Here is a 20,037-nt window from a genome sequence, read left to right on the forward strand (position 1 = left end):
GATGACTTTAAAAGAAAGGGAGGAGGTCAATGAATACTGACATGCCACTTAACGATAATGACGGCATCTGCAGAGTGCTTTTACTGGAGGGAAAAATCGGCGAACAGCGCTGAGCTGTTATCTCAATGATTTGTCTCATTGTATCAGTTTTACGGTGTTGATCCAAGCGTGTTCCCCGGTGTTATTTTACAAACGCCAGGTTCCTCTGCATCCAATGTCTAATCAAGCGTGTACCTGCATCGGCGTTTCACACACCTATAAATTGTGGTTCAAGGATAAACAGCAGGGCGAAAATTGTGTTTTTTTCAGTGTTGCGTGTATTTTCCTCCAGACTTATTACGGAGGCGTAGTTGAGATATGAGCCGACCTTGCGTGTTGTAGCTTCTTTGACTGTATCTGACGCTTAACCCTGTTGTACATACAAGCGAACGTAATTTTGACATTCTTACGTAAAAGGTGATGTCGGATATACTAGTACTCCATGCAAATGAGATGAAGAGACTGTTTTGGCTTCTTCTCAAAGAAGAGTTTAGAGTCAAAGAGCAACGAGAATAGAGAAGGATGGGAGGCCGGGCATGGAGACGAAACGTACGGTATTTGTTGTATTTGTTGGTGAATTATTGGCAGGAAAGGTATCAATGCTCGGCCGTAAAATGAAAGAACGCATAAAGCTTTAGGCTGGTGGCTGTTAACGGATACACCGCTGGGTTATATGCCATCTTCACAATGCTCATTTGACTGAGGCAGGGTGTATTTGCTCCAGGCCACTCTGAATGATGGAACTGCGGTCTAAATCTTTCAGGAAGCAAAGCGGGAAATCAGGAAAGAACGCAATAAGGTAATTGAGAGCCTGACATAACAAGGGGTCAACGGTATGAACTATTAGGGTCAGAAGCGACGCTCTCCCGTCAGGATGATGACTGACCTAAACCTTTCCTTCCAGCGGGATGGACAGAATCACGCTCATCTTAGCTTTAAAATATATCTCATTTTCTCCCAGACAGATGAAGAGGGATAAGGTGTACCATCTAAAGATGGAAAACGGATATTTTGTCCTGTTATAATGTACCACTAAACATTTCAGCCTGCGGGCCGCACGAAGTCATTATCGTTTTGAGAGAAGGGAAGGTTCCGACGAACAGTTTTACAGTTGCAAGACTTGTAATGCGGAGTGCGTATGTCAATGCACAGGTACAATGAATATAGGGGTAGCATTTAATCTTAGGGAATAACTTTGCCTCTAAAGTGCGTCGTAAAGTTGGGATTTCATCCGATCGAAACATGTCCACAAGCTAAGGTATTAATACTAATAGTACTCTGGGGTATTGTGTCAAACAGAACTAGCTTTTGGAGAATTATTCGTTTCGGATAATATGCGGAGCATATCGCTGAGGGTGACGTCATAATGGAACGATTTGTCAGGATTTCAAACAAGTCATGCGTAAAGAGGCAACAAAATATTATGATTGTGACTACTGTTAGGTTGGCGAAGAATGAATTAGAAAAAGTGGTGTAGAATAGCGCTGATCGCGATTTCAGGTTTGTTTTCTAAATATAACTGCACGCGTGCGATATCGGACAACGCTGCCTGAAATTCGGACAAATTTTGTTGTTGCATGCGCGGCTGTTGTAGCAGCTTGTAGTCTGAGCCACAAATTCATATGAATTAGTGTTACTTTTAGTAGCCATTGTAACAGTTGCAGGTTTTATTTTCGTCATTTCTGCGTAAAATGCAGACAAATATATATTTATGCATATTAATGAGAAAAAATGACGTCATTTGCAATCAGCGCAAGTTCAAAGACATGCATGAAATTCGGACTTAGGTTCGTGACTGAGTTGTTATGGTTTTGGAATGAGTACAGGAACTAATCCTCCTACTAACTACGTACGAAGACAACGTACTTAACTATGTTAAAGTTCAGGTTTTCAGGAATTTGTCATTAATTTTTAAATGAAATACCGAAGCCGAGAGCAAAGACATAGAATGTAAAACGAAAAGTTAGCAAGAAGAAACCAAAGTTTGAAGAAGAAAAAGCCACGACACCGCATGGCAGTTTCTACAGAGCATTGATCAGAAGAACCACAAATCACGAAATTTCCTGATCTCCTAGATCGCGTGCGCTTTCCTTGGATTCTAAAATTTGAAGACAATTGAAGATGTATTCTTCAAGGGCATGGGGTCTGATGTATCACGTGACCAACAGATCAGTTCTAGTTTTGATTCAAGGCTTTGTGTTGTAATGAGGTTTCATAGTCGACTTGATTATCAAACTGGACGTTTGCAAAAAAAACGAAGAGGCTGCTTGCGTAAGATGGATGACGTTTCATGCCAATCTATGACAGCGTTGATCTTGCAGCAAAACAGCTAAGCCTCATTACTGTATGCAAATTCCTCCGTACTTTACGCAAACTTGCTATAATCGAAATGCCAGTGCACAATTGTTACGTCTGTAATCAGAAAAGTGATAGTTCACATGGTGTATCCAATTCTAATTACTGTGCTGTATCACATTTTAAATCGCAGTTGGACGTTCCCTGACTTATAAAAATGCTACCATGTAGCTTTGGTATGCATAAACCCCAATATACTCACTCCGTTGTCGACGGGAAAAGACAGCCCCTCCATGGGAAGCCTGAACAGGTGTATTCTAGTCGGAGGCATCGTTATAATAGTTGACTCAGAAATAGCAGGAACAATTCCTTGCTGAGCATCTCATCCACGTCTTTTATTTTTATCCGCCGAACGATGCAAGTTAAAACACGTTCTCTTTTCTCAAATTTTCCGTCAGCCATTTAGATACGGTAAACTGATTTCAATGTGTTTCTCTATGGAAACGAACGACAACTGCTAGGTCAAAGGTCAAGCTCCGTCTTCACTGTGCAACTTATTTCTCAAGGAAACTCCTCTGTTGAAATTTAATGTTATACACACAGAAAAGGATTAATAGAAAATTGCTTCTGAAGGGAAGGTAGTGATATATATATATATATATATATATATATATATATATATATATATATATATATATATATATATATATATATATATTATATATATATATATATATATATAATAATACCGTACTTTCTGTGCCCAAGTTCAGAGGTTGCCATTAAGCCATTACGGTGATAACCGGGAGGGCACATTGTATACATTTTGTGTATATAATATATATATATATATATATATATATATATATATATATATATATATATATATATATATATATATATATCACTGCATGTACCTTCCCTTAAGAAGCAGTTTTCTATTAATCTTTAAAGTTAATTCGCATTGTCCAAATGCTGTATCCAACAGAAAGTAGGTGTAACTATGTAACATAACGAGCATGCAATAGCTATAAGTACTCAATTTACTGTTTGTTTAATAGATTGGCAACAGTTAAGCCTGGTCCAGCGAGCCGTGAAGGAAATAACGCAATCATGGCTTCGTGGATCGATCTCTGAATTTTTATTTCGTAAAGGCAAACTCATATCCGGGTGTTGTAACGACCACCTACCTGGGGTTACATATGCGGAGCAGCGAAGCACAGTGCCTTACTTTGTTATCACATTAACAAGTCAGACACAGATTACAGCGGAAACTGACTGCACGCAGCAAACGCCGTATGTCAGTGCTTGCCTTACATAAACATGTCTTCCTCGGTCCATCGCAAATTTTGCACCAGAAAGGACCTGAAAGTCGAGTTTCTCAGACACTGATTCATGCTCTATAAAACCTTGAATAAATAAAAGCGTAATATAAGACATAACTTGGAGACTTACTTAAACACTTTTTTGTCATGACAACATGAACAAAATGTAGCTTATTGTCTCTCTTCCGAGTACTATGGAAAAATTTAGCAGAGTTATAATTACTGTTGTCGAGGACATGAAACATGCGCTGAAAGTTCAGTATTTTTCATTATTGTATTTGTAAATATTTACAATATCTTCCTTCTTGAAAATGATTTCCGGTCCGGACTAGTATTTTGCAGCATATGTTAACCATATAATTCACTGTTGCTCAATGGTGTATTTCGTTTACTACTCTAATCGGCATCGTGATTGTAGGCATTAACAGTATCTTAATTCGTCCATCTGATTTCATATTATTAACTGATTACGACCTTTTGCCAACATTTTCAGATGTTACACATAAAAATAATCGTTTAAATGTAACCATTTAATTTTTTTCACGATAATTTAGTCAATCTTTAGCAGGTTGGAACAGTTGTTAAACAGCGTATTGGCATTCAGTGAAATCACGGTCCACAAATGATACCATCATAAAATTTAAGTAAATCATATTTTTGATTTAATGTGTATTTTATTTACAAATGTTTTATGATAAGTTTTATATAAATAGAAAAATGTATTTTACTATGTATGTCTATAAACACTACAATCAAACTGGTAGGGTTGAATAGAAATCACTATTGACAAACTCTTTCAGGAGCAGACGATCAGGCACTGAGCGGAAATCCTTTCGATACCTCGTCTGCCATAAAATTCTGATATATGAACGCTTTGAAAAGCGCCTTATTGCACCGATCGTCATCGACAAACGAATGTCCAACCTGTTAATCTGATATGATAAGTTTTACAGCGAAATGGAAGTATTGTCCATACAGAGATAGATCCGCACGGGCTTTTCGGAAGCACATGTTGGCTTATTGTGAAGTTAGCGTATGATGTTAATAAAAGTTACGATAGCTTTCTCTTAATATCTCCTCCAGCTGTATGGGCGTTGTCCTTCTCGTAGAAACAAATATGTGTTCATTTGTTAAAGTATTACACGCCTTGAAAGTGGAACGACTTAAAATGTTTGTTCAAACTTTTAACCATTCTTATACCAAACCAAAAATAATCAGGGGTCACCATGCGAAGTTATGCACTGGAGAAACAAATTACCTAACATTCACTGCAATTGAAATTCAAAATGGCTGCCTTCCCTGTGTTATATCTATGGGGACAATACATCTTTTAAAAATTTTAAAACTAAGACGGTGAACTTTTTCTAACTCCTAAAGCTATAAAATGAGCCCAACAAGTGCTAGACCAGAAAAGAATTGTATAAATTTGAGAGTCCGAATATCTGTCCCCCGAGGCTCATTCTATAGCTTAAAGCTTACTAGTATAGGCGTTTTTCTTATTGCCAACAGATTATCTGCAACCCTGCATGCATTCGATGTTCAGGCTATTTTTTCATGTAGCAGTTGATTTGATAGGTCTTTTGTATACTTGTACAGGAAAGATACAAATAACACTAAGGTTTTTAGGTTGTACACGACGATCATAAGATACCCCTCTATTGCTCCCGAACATGAATGAAACTGTATGGTTTTGATAAGTCGCAGAACAAAAAAAAATGCAGCTGTTATTAGAGGCGGACTTTTTCAGTGCCGTTTCCTGTTTTACCAACATCTATGTCACACGTCATTGCACTATGACCTAAGCGTACCAGTTTCATGTCAACATAATTAAATGTACATACATATGAACATGTAAGTTTCTTCGTCACCATGATATGTAAAATGTAACACTACATTGGTCACACTATAAAACATGCACAGCTGACCTAGGCATCAGCAGGCATGCGATATCAATTTACTGACATTTTCTGAAACTCACATTTTGCATATTGCAAAAAATGGAATTGGGAAAATGTAAGTTAATATCATATCAGACTGTTCACTGTACTTTTCTTGCTGTATGTGGTCAGTCTCCCAGAGCTGTAGCATGAATAGGTTGATATTTTCCCGCTGTGTTGGCTTTTGACAAACTCGTAGATTGAGTGAAACATCTTCACAAGTAATTTTTTTTGAAATTACGCCAAGACTCCTTAATGGTCCCAGAATATAAACAGACACACAATAATTATTGTCGCTATTTTTTTTAACGTTCAGCTTTTAGATTTTTCCTTCGACACCGAAACTGATTGGACTCAAAATATACATAGCAGTTAGTAGCGTTGCAATTTGGTGCGATGGACTATATACTCTCAATAACACGGTTGACTGGTATTCTGTCGAGCCGTAACGTCGACTATCATATTGGTATCGCAGATTGCATCTTCGTTGCTGTAACACAGCCTTCATCTTCCAAACGTGATCCTCGTCTCTCACATAAAAAACACCCTGGATGAGCTTATGTCGTATCTGTATGTGTAGTTCAACCGCGCGTCAAAGTTGTTCGTTTGTAGTCACCTTAGAAGCGATTGTGCCATTTGCGGAATAACATCAGAGTGATAAGGTCATGACCTTTATGAAAAGTTTGCTATTTTTTTCATACTTTAATGATAAATATCTTCGTGGACGGTCATTTTTCAGTTCATGTATTTAATGACCTTTTTATAATGAAAAGTTATCTCCAGCACGGAAAACCACGGAGTAACATGTTCCGTAAAATTGGCAAATAGGGCTTAAACCGAAGAAAAGTGGCTTAAAGGTCAAAGGTTAAATCGTGTCAGGCTTTTAATGCTGTCGAGAAACCTCGATAGGAAAGAGCTTAGGGAAAGTGTTTTATCGGCTTTTGGTAGATAACTATCAGCTTTTCAAACGTGTTCTTTTTATCGTTAGCGTGTTTATCAAACAGCCTTTTTAGAAACGTTTACGGTAGCGTCAGTGCGCTGGGCACTTCTTTGTTACCTGTGTCGCGACCAATTACTTCATCAGTGGAGACTTCAGAATTTGCATTTTAGCGTCTGGAATGTTCGAAAATCGTTTATAATCAGGTAGTAGCCATAGGGAGTTACTGACATTTCGCATCACTCTATGTAGATTACACTGTCTTCTGCCAAGTGAACTGATATGGTGGAATATCGTCCCAGATCATTGCATTGCGTAGTGTACTTGTCAACATTTCTCTTACGGCAAAATATAAACAGCTTGTCACTTTTGACGTCATGCAGCCGAACAAGGATTCGCACATGGTACTTTAAACGTATTTTTGAACTGGTGCCTCATTAGATCTGGTCACGATTGTTAGCGTCTTATAGGTAAACCAAGGAATTAACACTAGACAGGCTTCGTAAATTGGATAGCTAAGCCAGAGTATGCGTCATGTGTCAGGAGATTATAATCCGGGGATATTGCGAGTGTACACAAAGACGTGGAAACGTTTGGAAAGAAACCGAGACTTCCATTGGCGGTGTTCACAAATGAGATTGTATTGTGACCATTTGATTCTGCGTTAACGAAGAAAGCAAGTCCTGGATTCTTTCCACTTAAGACTCTGGATCAAAATCCCATCAGAGATAGCTTTTGTATCATTCCAATGCTAATTCTACTTGACTTTACACGTCCTTTGTAAGGAAAATCAATGAGTCGAAAATCCTCATCATCGTCAGAGAATGACTCGTAAGCAACGATGGGTCATCTTTGAAACGCTTCATATCGTGCCTACGCCCTTCATACGTAAATCAAAAACTAAAAGATGGTTCTTAATCGATTGTACATACGGCATCTCACTTTCATATTTTATTGTTAATTCAACTCGGTGCGTTTCTCCAGCTGCACTATGACCGATTCCATCTTGTGATTTGATTATTGTCTGACTTCGGGATACCACATAGTCACGCGGGAGCTTACGGTATTACCGCACATGACCAAACTGGCAGGGGCAATCCAACCATGAAATTGCCAGATAAAAACTACACTGTAGACAGTGTTAATGTTTGCTTTAATTCCCCGCCTGTATTCGGTGATTGTTGAATTTTACTCTCTGAATGCTGATTAGAGCGTCAGCACCGACGATTGTTACGTGTGGGAGACAGATCATTCCCTCGGCAGAAGATTTTAAGATTCAATATCTCACTAATGCGACACATGCATTACTTAAGTAAAATACCTTGTGACATATCTTCGTCTTGGGACATGTTTTATAGATTGCAAAAACAGCATGTAATCATAAGACCGGGAAATTACTAACATTTTGATATACCCATGAGAAAGACATGGTAAAATGCAGATTTGTGACGTCATTATTACACATACTCAAAATGTAATTAATACTTCCGTAAGTGTTCCTCGTACCGGAAAAGCGGTAACTTTTCACCCGGCATCTTGTAAATAGTAAAACAATCACATCGCAATTGATGGGTAATAATATCTTCTCTTTATAACATAGCGTGAAATGGTGATAACTCATCCTCTAAACCTTGTGTGTTATGACTCCTTGGAATTGTTGTTGTTGCAAGTTACATTACTGAACATGCACGGTTACGCAAAAAATTCACGTATCGCATTCTGGAAAGCCAGACAAGTTTCACTAAAATACGACTGACAACATGATTGTCTCGTTTCGCGACGAAACGTGACTGCCTATATAATATGTATTGAACATTTTTCAGCAGAAAGTAGCGAAAAATTGACAGCGTTGTGATTTGAATGCGATTGCTTGAGATGTCATGTAAATGATAATACGTCACAGTTCTCGGTATGAAGCATCGCTATACCACCCGATTCCCTTCAATAAAGGCCAACATCGGTGCAGAACATTGTGGAGTTGTACTGAAATTCATGGCAAAAGATTAAACTAAGAGAAACAGTCGTCCGAACTGCGCCTGTGCGAGTTTCTTGTTTACAAACAATATATTTCGTGCACGATATCTAGATGCACCTAGCTGCAACATTTAAATTATAGGATGTAGATTATGACAGGCATGTTTAAACTTTCATCAATCACCATCATACCTTGGATTCAGTGTTTACATTGGTCGTGTGGGTCCCATACGACCTTTGAGCACAGTTCCGACGACTGTATCCATTTAATTGGTCCATGCTACGCTGACGTGAAACATCGGATACTGTCCGAGTATTGTGAGTCTTGCCAGCAACAGATATGCAGTGTAATACTAAAAGGTGAAGATGTAGGATATTTAAACATGGTGACGTCACGAAATTGTCACGATGGCTACATATTTCTCGCATTATCGAGTAAATGAAATGAAACGGTAAAAATTATTTCATACTTGAATCGGATGTCGACGAACGTATTACCGCCAAAAGACTCTCTCCTTCATGACCTGTTGCTCTGTACGTTGACTGTGAAAAGGAAGACCTGTCGAATGCAGTACCAGGCAATTACGGAAGCCGTCCCGGGAGATAGCATCCGTGAATAAGCCATTTGTCAAAGTGCAAGCCGTTTTCCCTATCTATCACCGCACAACCCTGTCATTATCATGCCACTTACATCATCCATTTGTGTTCATATAATATGCATCATAACTGATACCTTAGAGGGAAGATGTAAAAATTAGCTCTTCCCTACAATTCTTTACTCCTCGGGGGTCCTTGAAAAGATATGCGTTGGTACCTGACGCCGAGGAACTTGCAGCGTGTATCAGGTTTCACAGGGTATTTTGTGTTCATTATTCCGGCCTATGAGTTAATTTTCTGCTTTTTTGCAACAGTTAATAACCTATCAAACGGAACTGGAAATTAACTTGGGTAGATTCCATCGACGTTCACTCCCAGAAGATCTCGGCGGAAGATTTGCCGACGGGACTTTGGGATTTGAATTATCTTTCGATTGTTATATTTGGTACGTCGGTATGAAAATTGCTAAGTAATATTACTGTAGTCTGTGTATAGCCTGCGGTGTTAGTAGTTCAAATGGTGATATTTGTATTGAGCCTGTTCATTCCCATGGAAATGCATTCATTGACGGAATACTTGCATTTAGTGCTATCGTCATTGATCGGCGCAAAAGCTCCTTTTCCCGTACAATGCAAACGCGGTGGTTAGTCTAGAGAAACTCTAAAAAAACAGTATTTAATTGACAGCCCATGTCGCCGCAAGCTCTCGCTCAATGCCTTGGAAGTTTGGTAAGGTGCCAACTCGTGGTCCAATCTCTGCATGCCTTATTAGTTTTCCCTTTAATGCCTAGTAATGCATCCATGTTTTAGTTCACCTCGATTTATACTCTCTTAACCCTACAAATGTTTGCCTCTTTAACTAAAATAAATAATTTCTTAAGGATGCCGGAACGGCAACACAATAAACCCGTCTAAGACACGGCCTGAAACGATTCGTTCTCATTCTGCGCCAAAGATCGAGACGCCAACTAAAGAGGACATAGTCGATCATGCAAAGTGAGTGGAAGATGTCCTCAGTGCACGGCGTTTACCATCTATTCTCATTGCTGTCATTGTCGAAGAAAGTTTGCATCCCTACCAATCTTACTTTCAGCTCCACCGATGGCGCCATAACAGGAATGCTGCAGTGTTGGGATTACCGCTTGACTGTCCTCTAGAAGCCTCAGAAACAGCATGTGTGTCGAATATTTTGACCTTAAAGGATAACGTTACTTCAATGGGGCAGTTCCACTGGTGATTTTAAGAGAAATTTAAAATCGCTCCTCTTAGTTCCGATGGCTTGGACGTATTTATTGTGAAAATGGAAGAACTCGTCTCCGACATCGATGACGTTGTCTACTCAAAACAGAAACTGGGGTATCTGTTAAAAAATATTTTTTTTCATGTTTAATCTCCGCGATGAAGATTAATCAACTATACAAGAATCCGACGTAATTGAACTTGCTAATTAGTGATGTCACACACCCAACAGGTGTAGTGTGTAATCTTTCAGTGCAATGATCAATTCAAATGAACTGTATAGTTTCAGATATCATGATACACTTTTCATTCTTTGGCGAGACCGGCTGGAGGAAGCTATAGTCGGCAACAATAAAAAAATTAGTATCAAGGGTGTTCACAAGCCGCAGAGATATGAACAAAATTGTGATTTTAGGTCCATTTAGAGCACCTTTCTTGCTATGTAGTTCCAGTCACAAATGAAATTTGATGAATTGCACCAATCACCTTTCAACGTGGATCAATTATTCGTGGAATGTAGAGCGGACAGTAGCCGTACCGAGTCATTGAGTACTCTGGCAGTACATGCATGTCGCAAAATTGAAGCCCGATGACCTCTGATTCGAAATTACCAGTAAGTGGCTCGGCAAATAACTCTCGTTTAGTTTCTAGGATATCGAGATGAAGCTATAGGCAACGATATTCACGTCAGAGACGAGCCCTGAGGCCAGCTAATTCAATTGCTGCTTTATTCCATAATTGGACTTCCGCCTTTCCGCTCGCCTAGAATGAGCAGAAGGGGGTAGTTTCTTGTCTTCATGATGCGTTGTGCAAAATCGCCCTGGGATACTGTTTTAAGGAATCAGAGACCAAACCAGTTTCTGTAAAGGCTGGCCATCAGTTGACATCCAATATATCAACACAGCGAGGCAGCAAATATTTTGTTAAAATTGGCTATCATCGATAAAGTATTTTACACTGCTTTTGCGATATTTACACCCTTCACGGTGTCCTGTAATCTTGTAGATGGATCTGTGATTAACATTTTTCAGTCCTTCCGTCGAGTGTCTCTTGAGCCAGCAGGTCACACTCTGTTATTTCAATCCTACCTGCTGTTGTCACCTACGCGTCTCATTTCTTCTCCCTTACTTCATGAAGTAGGGAGAACTTCAAGGAGATTGAGAAATACATATAACATGATGCAAACATAATTCGTGCTCAAAACAATGTAGAATGCGCTTTTCAAACTTTTACAAACCATTTTTGGTGTATCACTTGTCGGGCAAATTTTGAAGCTCATGGAGTCCAGTTTTCACTTGCTCTTTTTTTGTCAAAATTGAAACTATTTCATTTTCCCCAACAGATGGCGACCACTTTTAATTTCAGGTGTCGTAAATATTGTGATTGTAGTTTATTCATCAAGTGAATCAAATACTAAATTTTGCTAGGTAACCACTGATTTCGAAAGAGGATTATTTAAAGTTTCCTTCAGGAAAGTTGAAACAAAAGTTTAAGTATTTAAATTTTGAGGCGCATATAATCTTTAGTAATTCTTCTAAGGGATGGAGTTATTGTGGGGAAATGTTGCAAACTTACCAAATTCGGTATCCAATTAATTCAGAATCCGCTATTAGAGTAAAATTGAATAGCCTTTTAAAATTGCCACTTTTGAAACTCAAAGTTCTTGGCACTTACCTAAACATAACATTGTAATTATGAAAGTCTACCCCAAAGTTTGTTGTTGAATGATGATTCGAAATTATGACACATGTTGATTACACCATTTTGCATTTGTTATAGTAAGACTACAGGGCCTGGATTCTGGCATTGCATCGGCAGACATATTTATGGATACACTTCATCGGTGTAATTTTTGTCAATTTTCACAATTTATGTGACGCTACGAGCCTTGGGGTAATAATATATATGTCTCTCGCTCTGAAAGACTTCATGAATTTATAGCACACTATGCTGATTTTATTCAAAATCAACCTAATATAGAATTACAGGTGCCGTAATTGATTGTATTCAAATATCCTACTAATTCAGCAAGGTGATAATAGAGCGATATATCAAAGGACTTGTACCATGATTGTGGTATGGATGTATTGTTGAGCTTTACCCTGTGAAATGTAATTATTAAACAGAACACATTATTAATAGTTAATGGTCAGAGTTAAGTTTATGGACATACTGCGTTTCCCATCAATCTCTAGTATGTCGGGAAATCGTAAGGGTGAGGAATAACGTATACGTAGCTCCAGGTCCCCAGGAAAACTAATTTAATTCGTATCCAAAGGTTTGACATACTAATCTATTTTGGTATTTAAATAATGTATATTGCGTAAAAACTATTTATCCATTAGTGCCCATTAATCTTCACACATGCCAAGATTCTATTTCTTTTTTCATTTCCATGCCTTTTAAAACGCCGTTACATTTTGTGTACACAGTCAGGCCTATCTTTTCGATACTCATTTTTAAGACCAAAGTGATAAACGACGTCAATCGATTAGTTAACGCGTCATAAGCTAAAGTGTATAGCAGCAAGGGTCGATAAAAACCGTTTGATATAATTTTTTTTATGAAATTAATGGCCCGGAAGTGTCGTCATATCTGTGCGACATATGATACCTATGCATGCGACAATGTTCATCTGAAAGCCTTTGTTTTGTCTTGGACAATATGAGGATGCTACTTAATCCGAATGCCACCCCTGTAGAAAGAATGAAACAATCAGTTCCAAATTGTCGTCTGCGAAAATTAATCTATTCAATTGTTTACTATAAACACAGGCCTTTTTTCTACGGTGTATGGTTCCGTCTACCTCGGTTACACTCAATTCGCACCGTGAACTATTTAAAGGGAGGGGGTCGTCGGAACTCTGCTCAAAGGTTGCTAGGGACCCCTACCACCGTTGGCGATTGATGACAGTTAAAACATGTTTGTTAACAATGAATATCGTAAAATTTAAATGTTGCAGCTATGTTGACATGATGCATATAGATATCATGCATGAAATACATTGTTTGGAAACAAGAAAGTTGCATGCTCAAGCGTAGTTCGGACGACACCCGTCATTTAAAGGGAAACAGTTGTCGGAACTGCGCCTGTGCAAGTAGCTTGTTTACAGACAATGTATTTCGTGCACAATATCTAGATGCACCTCATCATCATAGCTGCAACATTTAAATTATACGATGTAGATTATGACAGATATATTAACTTTCATCAATTACCTTCTTACCTTGGATGCAGTGTTGCCATTGGTCGTATGGGTTTTATACGACCTTTGAGGGCAGTTCCGACGACTGTATCCATTTAAGAGAATCGTGTAATTTATTGTTCTGATAATGCATAGTGGACACCAAGCTGTTGCAAGGCTACAGTTACGTTACGTTTCTGTCTGTTAGAAATCTGAACACTGAACGTTGAACGTAATCCATTCTTTAAAGGTGAAAGTGATCACAAACACACAAACTGATATACTACACCTATATGTGAATTGTAATATTCACCTCTCAACACACTGATATTTACCATCCGTGTTTGATAACAGTACTTTCGATGACATCTGTACTCCAACGGCAAATCAGCTCACCAAATTTATTGACTTTGGTGCAATTACCAACGGCATTGATCAACGTAGTCTTCAAGTCACAATGAAGTTATTGTGTTCCATGTATACATTATGTGTAATAACCCCACTTCTTCCAGCGTCATATCGGATTTCGTGTCTTCAACGTCAAAATATTTGAATTTTTCAACCCACAAATAGCAGTACACAACAGTTTCTTCTGTGTTAGATATAATAATCGGGTTGACTAAACGTCAAGGGCAAGACGGACCAGCAGTGAGGTTTTATTTTAGGATGATTTCGTTTGATGTACGTGGTGTAAGCTGAATGTCGGAATATCGCTCGGATATGTTCATCGTAAAATTTCTCTCGCTTTACAAGAATAGTGTGTGGCCCTTCAAAGACAGGAAAATACAGAAGGAAAGACCGCTCTAGTCTTTATTCACTTTGTCTAAAATTGGCACATCAGTCAATCGGACAGAAACCGGCTTTTCTTTATCCTTCTCCTAGACAGTAAGCTTAATGATGTTGTCTGCACGCCATTTACGTCCAATTTGTTCGCCTTGCCGTCACTACAAATTTAATGAGAAATTGTGATAACGTATTTTTTTCTGCGCGGAAGAAAATGAGTATTTCTCTAAGCGACAGTAGGAAGATTTAAATTGTGAAAAATTAACATACTTTTCCGTAATTGTAGTATTATAGAATTGTCTTCTAGACGGAAAAAACATGTCTATACGAAGAGAAAAAAGTTTAACATTGTATGCTATTCAAGTAATTTACTTCCATGTTCCACGAGAAATATGCACACGTCATAAAACACTCTAGACACAGAAATGACGTATAACTTGCAAAACGGCTACAAATATTATTTTTCTAACCACTTAAAAAGAGCGAGGGGAAATGAAAAACGATATGTCGCTCGTTTTGTGCCCTAGCGAAAACATAATGATGATGAATGTACAGAAAAAATAACAAAGGAAAGAATGTGGTGAGAGAGAGAGAGAGAGAGAGAGAGAGAGAGAGAGAGAGAGAGAGAGAGAGAGAGAGGGGGAGAGAGAGAGAACATACATGAATAATATGTATGTTAGGCTGGTTTCCTCAAGGCGGTCTCTTTTTACTACCTTTGATGTCCGTATTTTTTTCCTACTCCTAGGTGATCAAGATGTTGGTGGTCGTAGTCGTCCTGTTTTTGACACTGTGGGCGCCCTACAGACTGCTAGTGGTATACAACTCCGTTGCCAAGGGCAAGAGATTCGACGACCCATGGTACTCTGCGTTCAGCAGTTGGTGTATTTTCCTCAACAGTGCTATCAACCCAATCCTTTACAATTTCATGTCGGTTAAATTTCGCCGAGCCTTCATCCGGTTATGTGGCTGCGGTAAGCATCGGAAACTTCGCAGTAGCTTTAGGTCATCCACGATGACTACCGAAAAGACTTCTCTGTAAGGAGCATGCGCAAGACCGAATGAGGGATCCGGGCCGATCAGTCTCTGCCTCCAGGGTTGACTCACAGAATATTGATACCGTCCGTTAATGGCACGGCTTTCGACGGCGGACCGTTTTTTAAGGGGAAAAAGAGGAGAAGTGTATTTGGGACTTGTAGTAGATCACATAATATGAAAACAGAATCAATTCAAAACTCATCAATAAGATTTTTGAAACTCGTATGTTTGTTCTCGTAGTTTTGTAGGCCTATCATCTGTGCACCCTGCGCTCCTCGATCATCGATATGTGTTTGCTAAACTATTGCAAAAGGTAATTTTTTAACAACTTATAAATGCTGTAATCATTTTCTTACTTGGCTAGGAATGCATGTATGCCACATCGCTATTCGCTTCTTCACGTTCACCAGATGGCTCAGCTGTAGGGCACGCGAGTTTCTGTTAACCCTTTGCCTAAAATTGCAGGCAGGGTGGGCAACATGGCGGCAGAGGTGGTCATGCGCATGCTCCTTGGGTAGAATCATCACGAAATCCATTGCTTTATGCATCCTCATTCCATTTTCATCTGTACCTTCCTAGTGTCTTGTGTTTACTAACAATGAACATGCTGTCATTTTAACAGAGATTTATTCTCTCACCATTGTCATCTTTGAAACTTTGATGTGTTCATGTTTATGTATGATGCAAATAGTGTGCCGACAATATGCCCACCGGGTAACGGTGCTTTGTCATGCAATGGATAAAGTCGTTTGCAAGGACAACAATTAGTACAAAAATATTTTACGCAGCATACATAAACATTTCTTTTCATTCCGATGGAATCAGTTGGATCTGTACTACCTACCTAATGCATGATTCACATGCACAAGGAGTTCTCCGATTTCAGAAGCGTTCTCAAAAACACGAGACTTTGCTTTTCATTATTTTTCATAGTCATAATTGTTCAAAAATTTTCAGGTGTAGTGGAGGAAGAGTTGCCCCCTTTATCCAATCCTTATATTGAAACGGGGCATAGCATTCTACTGGGCAGGATTGCACCGACTATTGGACAGTATAATCTGAGAAAAGCACTTAACAATGTCATAACGGTTCATGAGCGGAGAACTTCAGTTTTTGTGCAAGAGGGAATGAAGCTTTGCTCTTTGCTCCCATCATGTAATTTGCACGTTGAACTTGTGTGTACAACGCATTTACCATCTTTGTTACCCGCATGCTGCAAAGAGAGGGGTATCTATGAGCATGCGTCAAAGGGGGTAAAACAGTTCATTAGAAATTATAGTGTGAATAGTGTTACACCGTTAATCCGGGAAATCACATTTAAAGTTTTTGATTTCCTCTCAAAAATTCACCCACCTAACAAACTTGACGAGACAGGTGTCATTTTAAAAGGTTACAAATTTAGACTAGGTCTCTTGACTTTAGTTTCATTCACCTAATTACATATTCGTGCTATCTATTAAAAATACCATTCAGTTTCAATCGTAACATATTTTCTTTCATTAGCACGGCCAGTGCACAGCTACAGAAAACAATCCAATCCTAGGATTCTACAGCTCAATGCATATGACCGTTTCAAAATATAACATTTCTATTTACTTAACATGTTAATTATAACATCCAATACTTCTTTGATTGGACTTTTAGATATTTATTTAAGGGAGAACTTTATTGTCTCCCTAGCCGTACCCCATGTCTGCTTAGCTAGCTCAGAATACATTCGAAAACATGAAAAAGAATCACTATAACGAAATAATTGCACTTGTTCTGAACCATGTTCATGGAACAAATTGTCCATCGCCGATTGCATAACCACGTATATTCACATCTACTGGCCCTGTTCGGTATCTCAGTAGCCTATGTTGTGTAAAATTAACGTTTGTCCTATTTCTTGTCAAGTACACATTAGATGCTGTGTTCGTCCATAAATATATAAATAAGTAGACTGCTGTCTAGCGACAAATCATCGCGAACAAACGAAAGAAACAGTAGCAAACGAAAGTCGACCAAAAATTTCAAAATTCAAATTACTTCTAATTACTAATTACTTCGTTATTTTAGGTGCACATAGCGGAGATTTGATTGCTGTGATGAAATAGATAATATGATGATGTGATGAAATAGATAATATAAAGACCCCGAGAAACATTGAACGCATACATCTTATTTCAAGGCGACCTTTCTTAAGATAATCTGATAGGAGTGACGATAAAACATTGATATATAAATATATTCAGAAAATTAGATTCAGTCACGTAAAAAGTAAAAATGCAGTAAATGATTAGATTTTAAGATGGCGGTGTGTAAGAGATGTAGTCGCCATTTTTACTAGTCAGAGGTAGATTTTTGAACAAAGTGACAGATTTATTTCAATCATGCATTTATAGAACAGTACAGAGTATTGCTGACGATCAGGCACCCTAACAAAGCTACGTTGTAACAGAGAGTCGAATATACAGTAGTTTGTTTTCGATTCAATATGAGATAACTGGCAAAGCTTTGAGCATTGTAGATAAGCATTCGTCAGACGCGACGATGTTAGATGACGTCTACGTAATTAGATGATGCCTTTCTAGCGAACGAACATTGTGCCGTGGAGAATACATTGCGTAGCAGATTTTCATTTATGTGTTCCTCTTGACCATTTCACAAAAATAGAAGTTCGTCGATCGGTTTAGTCGTTTCGGTAACGCAAAGAATAATTTCGTATTAATGCGATGACCATGTCAATATTGACAGAATACAGTATAAAAAAGAAAAAAATCGTTTTCACCATGTTTAATCCAACTCAAAATATCACGTGTACATATTCCATGTTTTATCTTGCATTACAAATCAGCTATGTACTCCATTTTCACGAGAAAAAATATATGTCGTTTAGCTAACAGTATAAACAAGGTCCCCTTTTTCCGCGGCTCTGTTTTCTTGGCTGTCGTTTCAGTTTGTCTGTGACTTAACTTAGTAACATTACACTTTCAAAGATGTTTTCACATTCGTAGCGAAGATAGTATTGACAAATGAAAAAGTGATGCGTATGGTGTGTAGATAAAACATCTGAACATTAGCGATTCAAAATGTACGCTTTCCGGACAGTACTTTGGTACTGGCGAGATGGTTAGCTGTGTATGGCAAACTAATATACAATGTCATCCAGTAACACGCACGAACACGGCACCGACAGCGTGACTCTGTTACCAACAAATTACCAGCACAAACATCACATGCTACCAAGGGAGACTTCCATTAATTCCCTCCAGTCCACAACTATCTTCATTTAAACACTCGCTTTCGATGCTTGCTCTAGGTCGTTCATTCGGATCAAGACCATCTCGCAAAAATGGCATTTACATCGGCGCCCACAGTCATCATAGTCCCATCACTCCCACTGTCGACTCCCAGACAGATATGGATCCGCGGTTCCTGAGAAGCTGCTCCTCCGAATCACCGCAGCTATAGCAGTCTATATATACAGACATTGCACAAGACTCTTGATCTCGCCTTCTATACGCAAAACATTTTCGCTGAGAAGACGATTTTTCTTTCAACACAAATTTATTACGAATTCGTTTCGAAATTTAAGGGTTGTCGTATTTTATTAGGTAGAAATAACATAACAGCACAAAAAGAAAGTAATTAAAACTGGAAACCCAATCATGTTCACGTATACAAAAGTAGCTCTTAAGTCCGACAAATATGAAATACCAATGATAAAAAAGGAACGAGAAGAAAATAATTGGTCAAAAGCTATATGAACATAATATAATTATGAATTTATGGCCCACTAATACAGACTTGTAACAATACTAGAAACTATGTATTGAAAAAAGTAACAATAACTTCATGGCGTTCGGACAGGTCCACAGAACATTTAGAGTAGATGAACAACTAACAAATATACAAGAATGAGCAGCATGGCCAAATTGAATCTGGGTTCATAACCCACACTAATGAAACTACCCTGATGTCGTCACATTAACTTCTTTACATTGAGTTTTAGAGATTATTAGATTTCAGATTTTTCAATTTGTAAGTCATTTTTTAGTAGTGCAATTTCAACCTGCGTAGAAATTAACATTATGGCCACTTTTTGAATAGTTCACGTGCAAGATATTTTTTTTCAAACACTTGGTTTTAAATGTTTTAATTCGCTTTCAAAGTGTATGTCAAAGAATGTTTTCGTATGATAAACAAAATCCAAATACTACCAAGAGAGCTTTCAATTTTGAGTGTAAATGTAGTTGTGTTTTCTAAATTTTAGCACAGCACAAGTCCCTTCACATAAAACGTGTCTTACAACAATAAATATAGTAGATATTTTGATGTTAAGATGTGAAAAAGTGCTCTTGATTTTTGTCTTTAAATTTACAAAAATTAAGTTATATTTGTGAAGATAGAATTAGATACTTCCATTACGGTACTAGTGACTTATGAAGTTATATACAAAGTTCTATAAAGTTTACGCGTATTGTAAGGCCTCCACCCTTGAAATTAGTTTAGGTGAAAGAAGAAGCTAACTAGTGTAAACATTAACATATAAATTTATGAAAAAACAACACTTTCTCCTATAAAGCAGCCCTTCTTTGAGACTGCATGTAACTTTTCTAACATTCAAACCGATTGCTTTCGTTGCATGTTTGTGTAAGTGTCAGACTATGCATGCCCTTGTTGTGTATTTCTTTCCGATTTGAAACAGAAC

The 20,037-nt window shown here is 38.2% G+C and overlaps 1 protein-coding gene across 3 annotated transcripts in view; it reads left to right on the forward strand.

The window, feature by feature from the left end:
- LOC139148403 (thyrotropin-releasing hormone receptor-like) overlaps positions 1 to 20,037 on the forward strand; it is an 81,455-nt gene that overhangs the window by 60,598 nt on the left and 820 nt on the right. The window contains exons 3-4 of one of the 3 annotated variants that reach the window (XM_070719841.1): positions 15,055 to 15,280; positions 18,646 to 19,667. In XM_070719841.1, coding sequence (XP_070575942.1) covers positions 15,055 to 15,280; positions 18,646 to 18,797 — 378 coding nt within the window. In that variant the 3' untranslated portion in view covers positions 18,798 to 19,667. Of the gene's footprint in view, positions 1 to 15,054; positions 19,668 to 20,037 lie in introns of those variants that run through there. The other 2 variants (XM_070719843.1, XM_070719842.1) reach the window with 2 other exon arrangements.

This window comes from Ptychodera flava, chromosome 13, assembly GCF_041260155.1.
Source record: "Ptychodera flava strain L36383 chromosome 13, AS_Pfla_20210202, whole genome shotgun sequence".
Taxonomy (NCBI): Eukaryota; Metazoa; Hemichordata; class Enteropneusta; family Ptychoderidae; genus Ptychodera; species Ptychodera flava.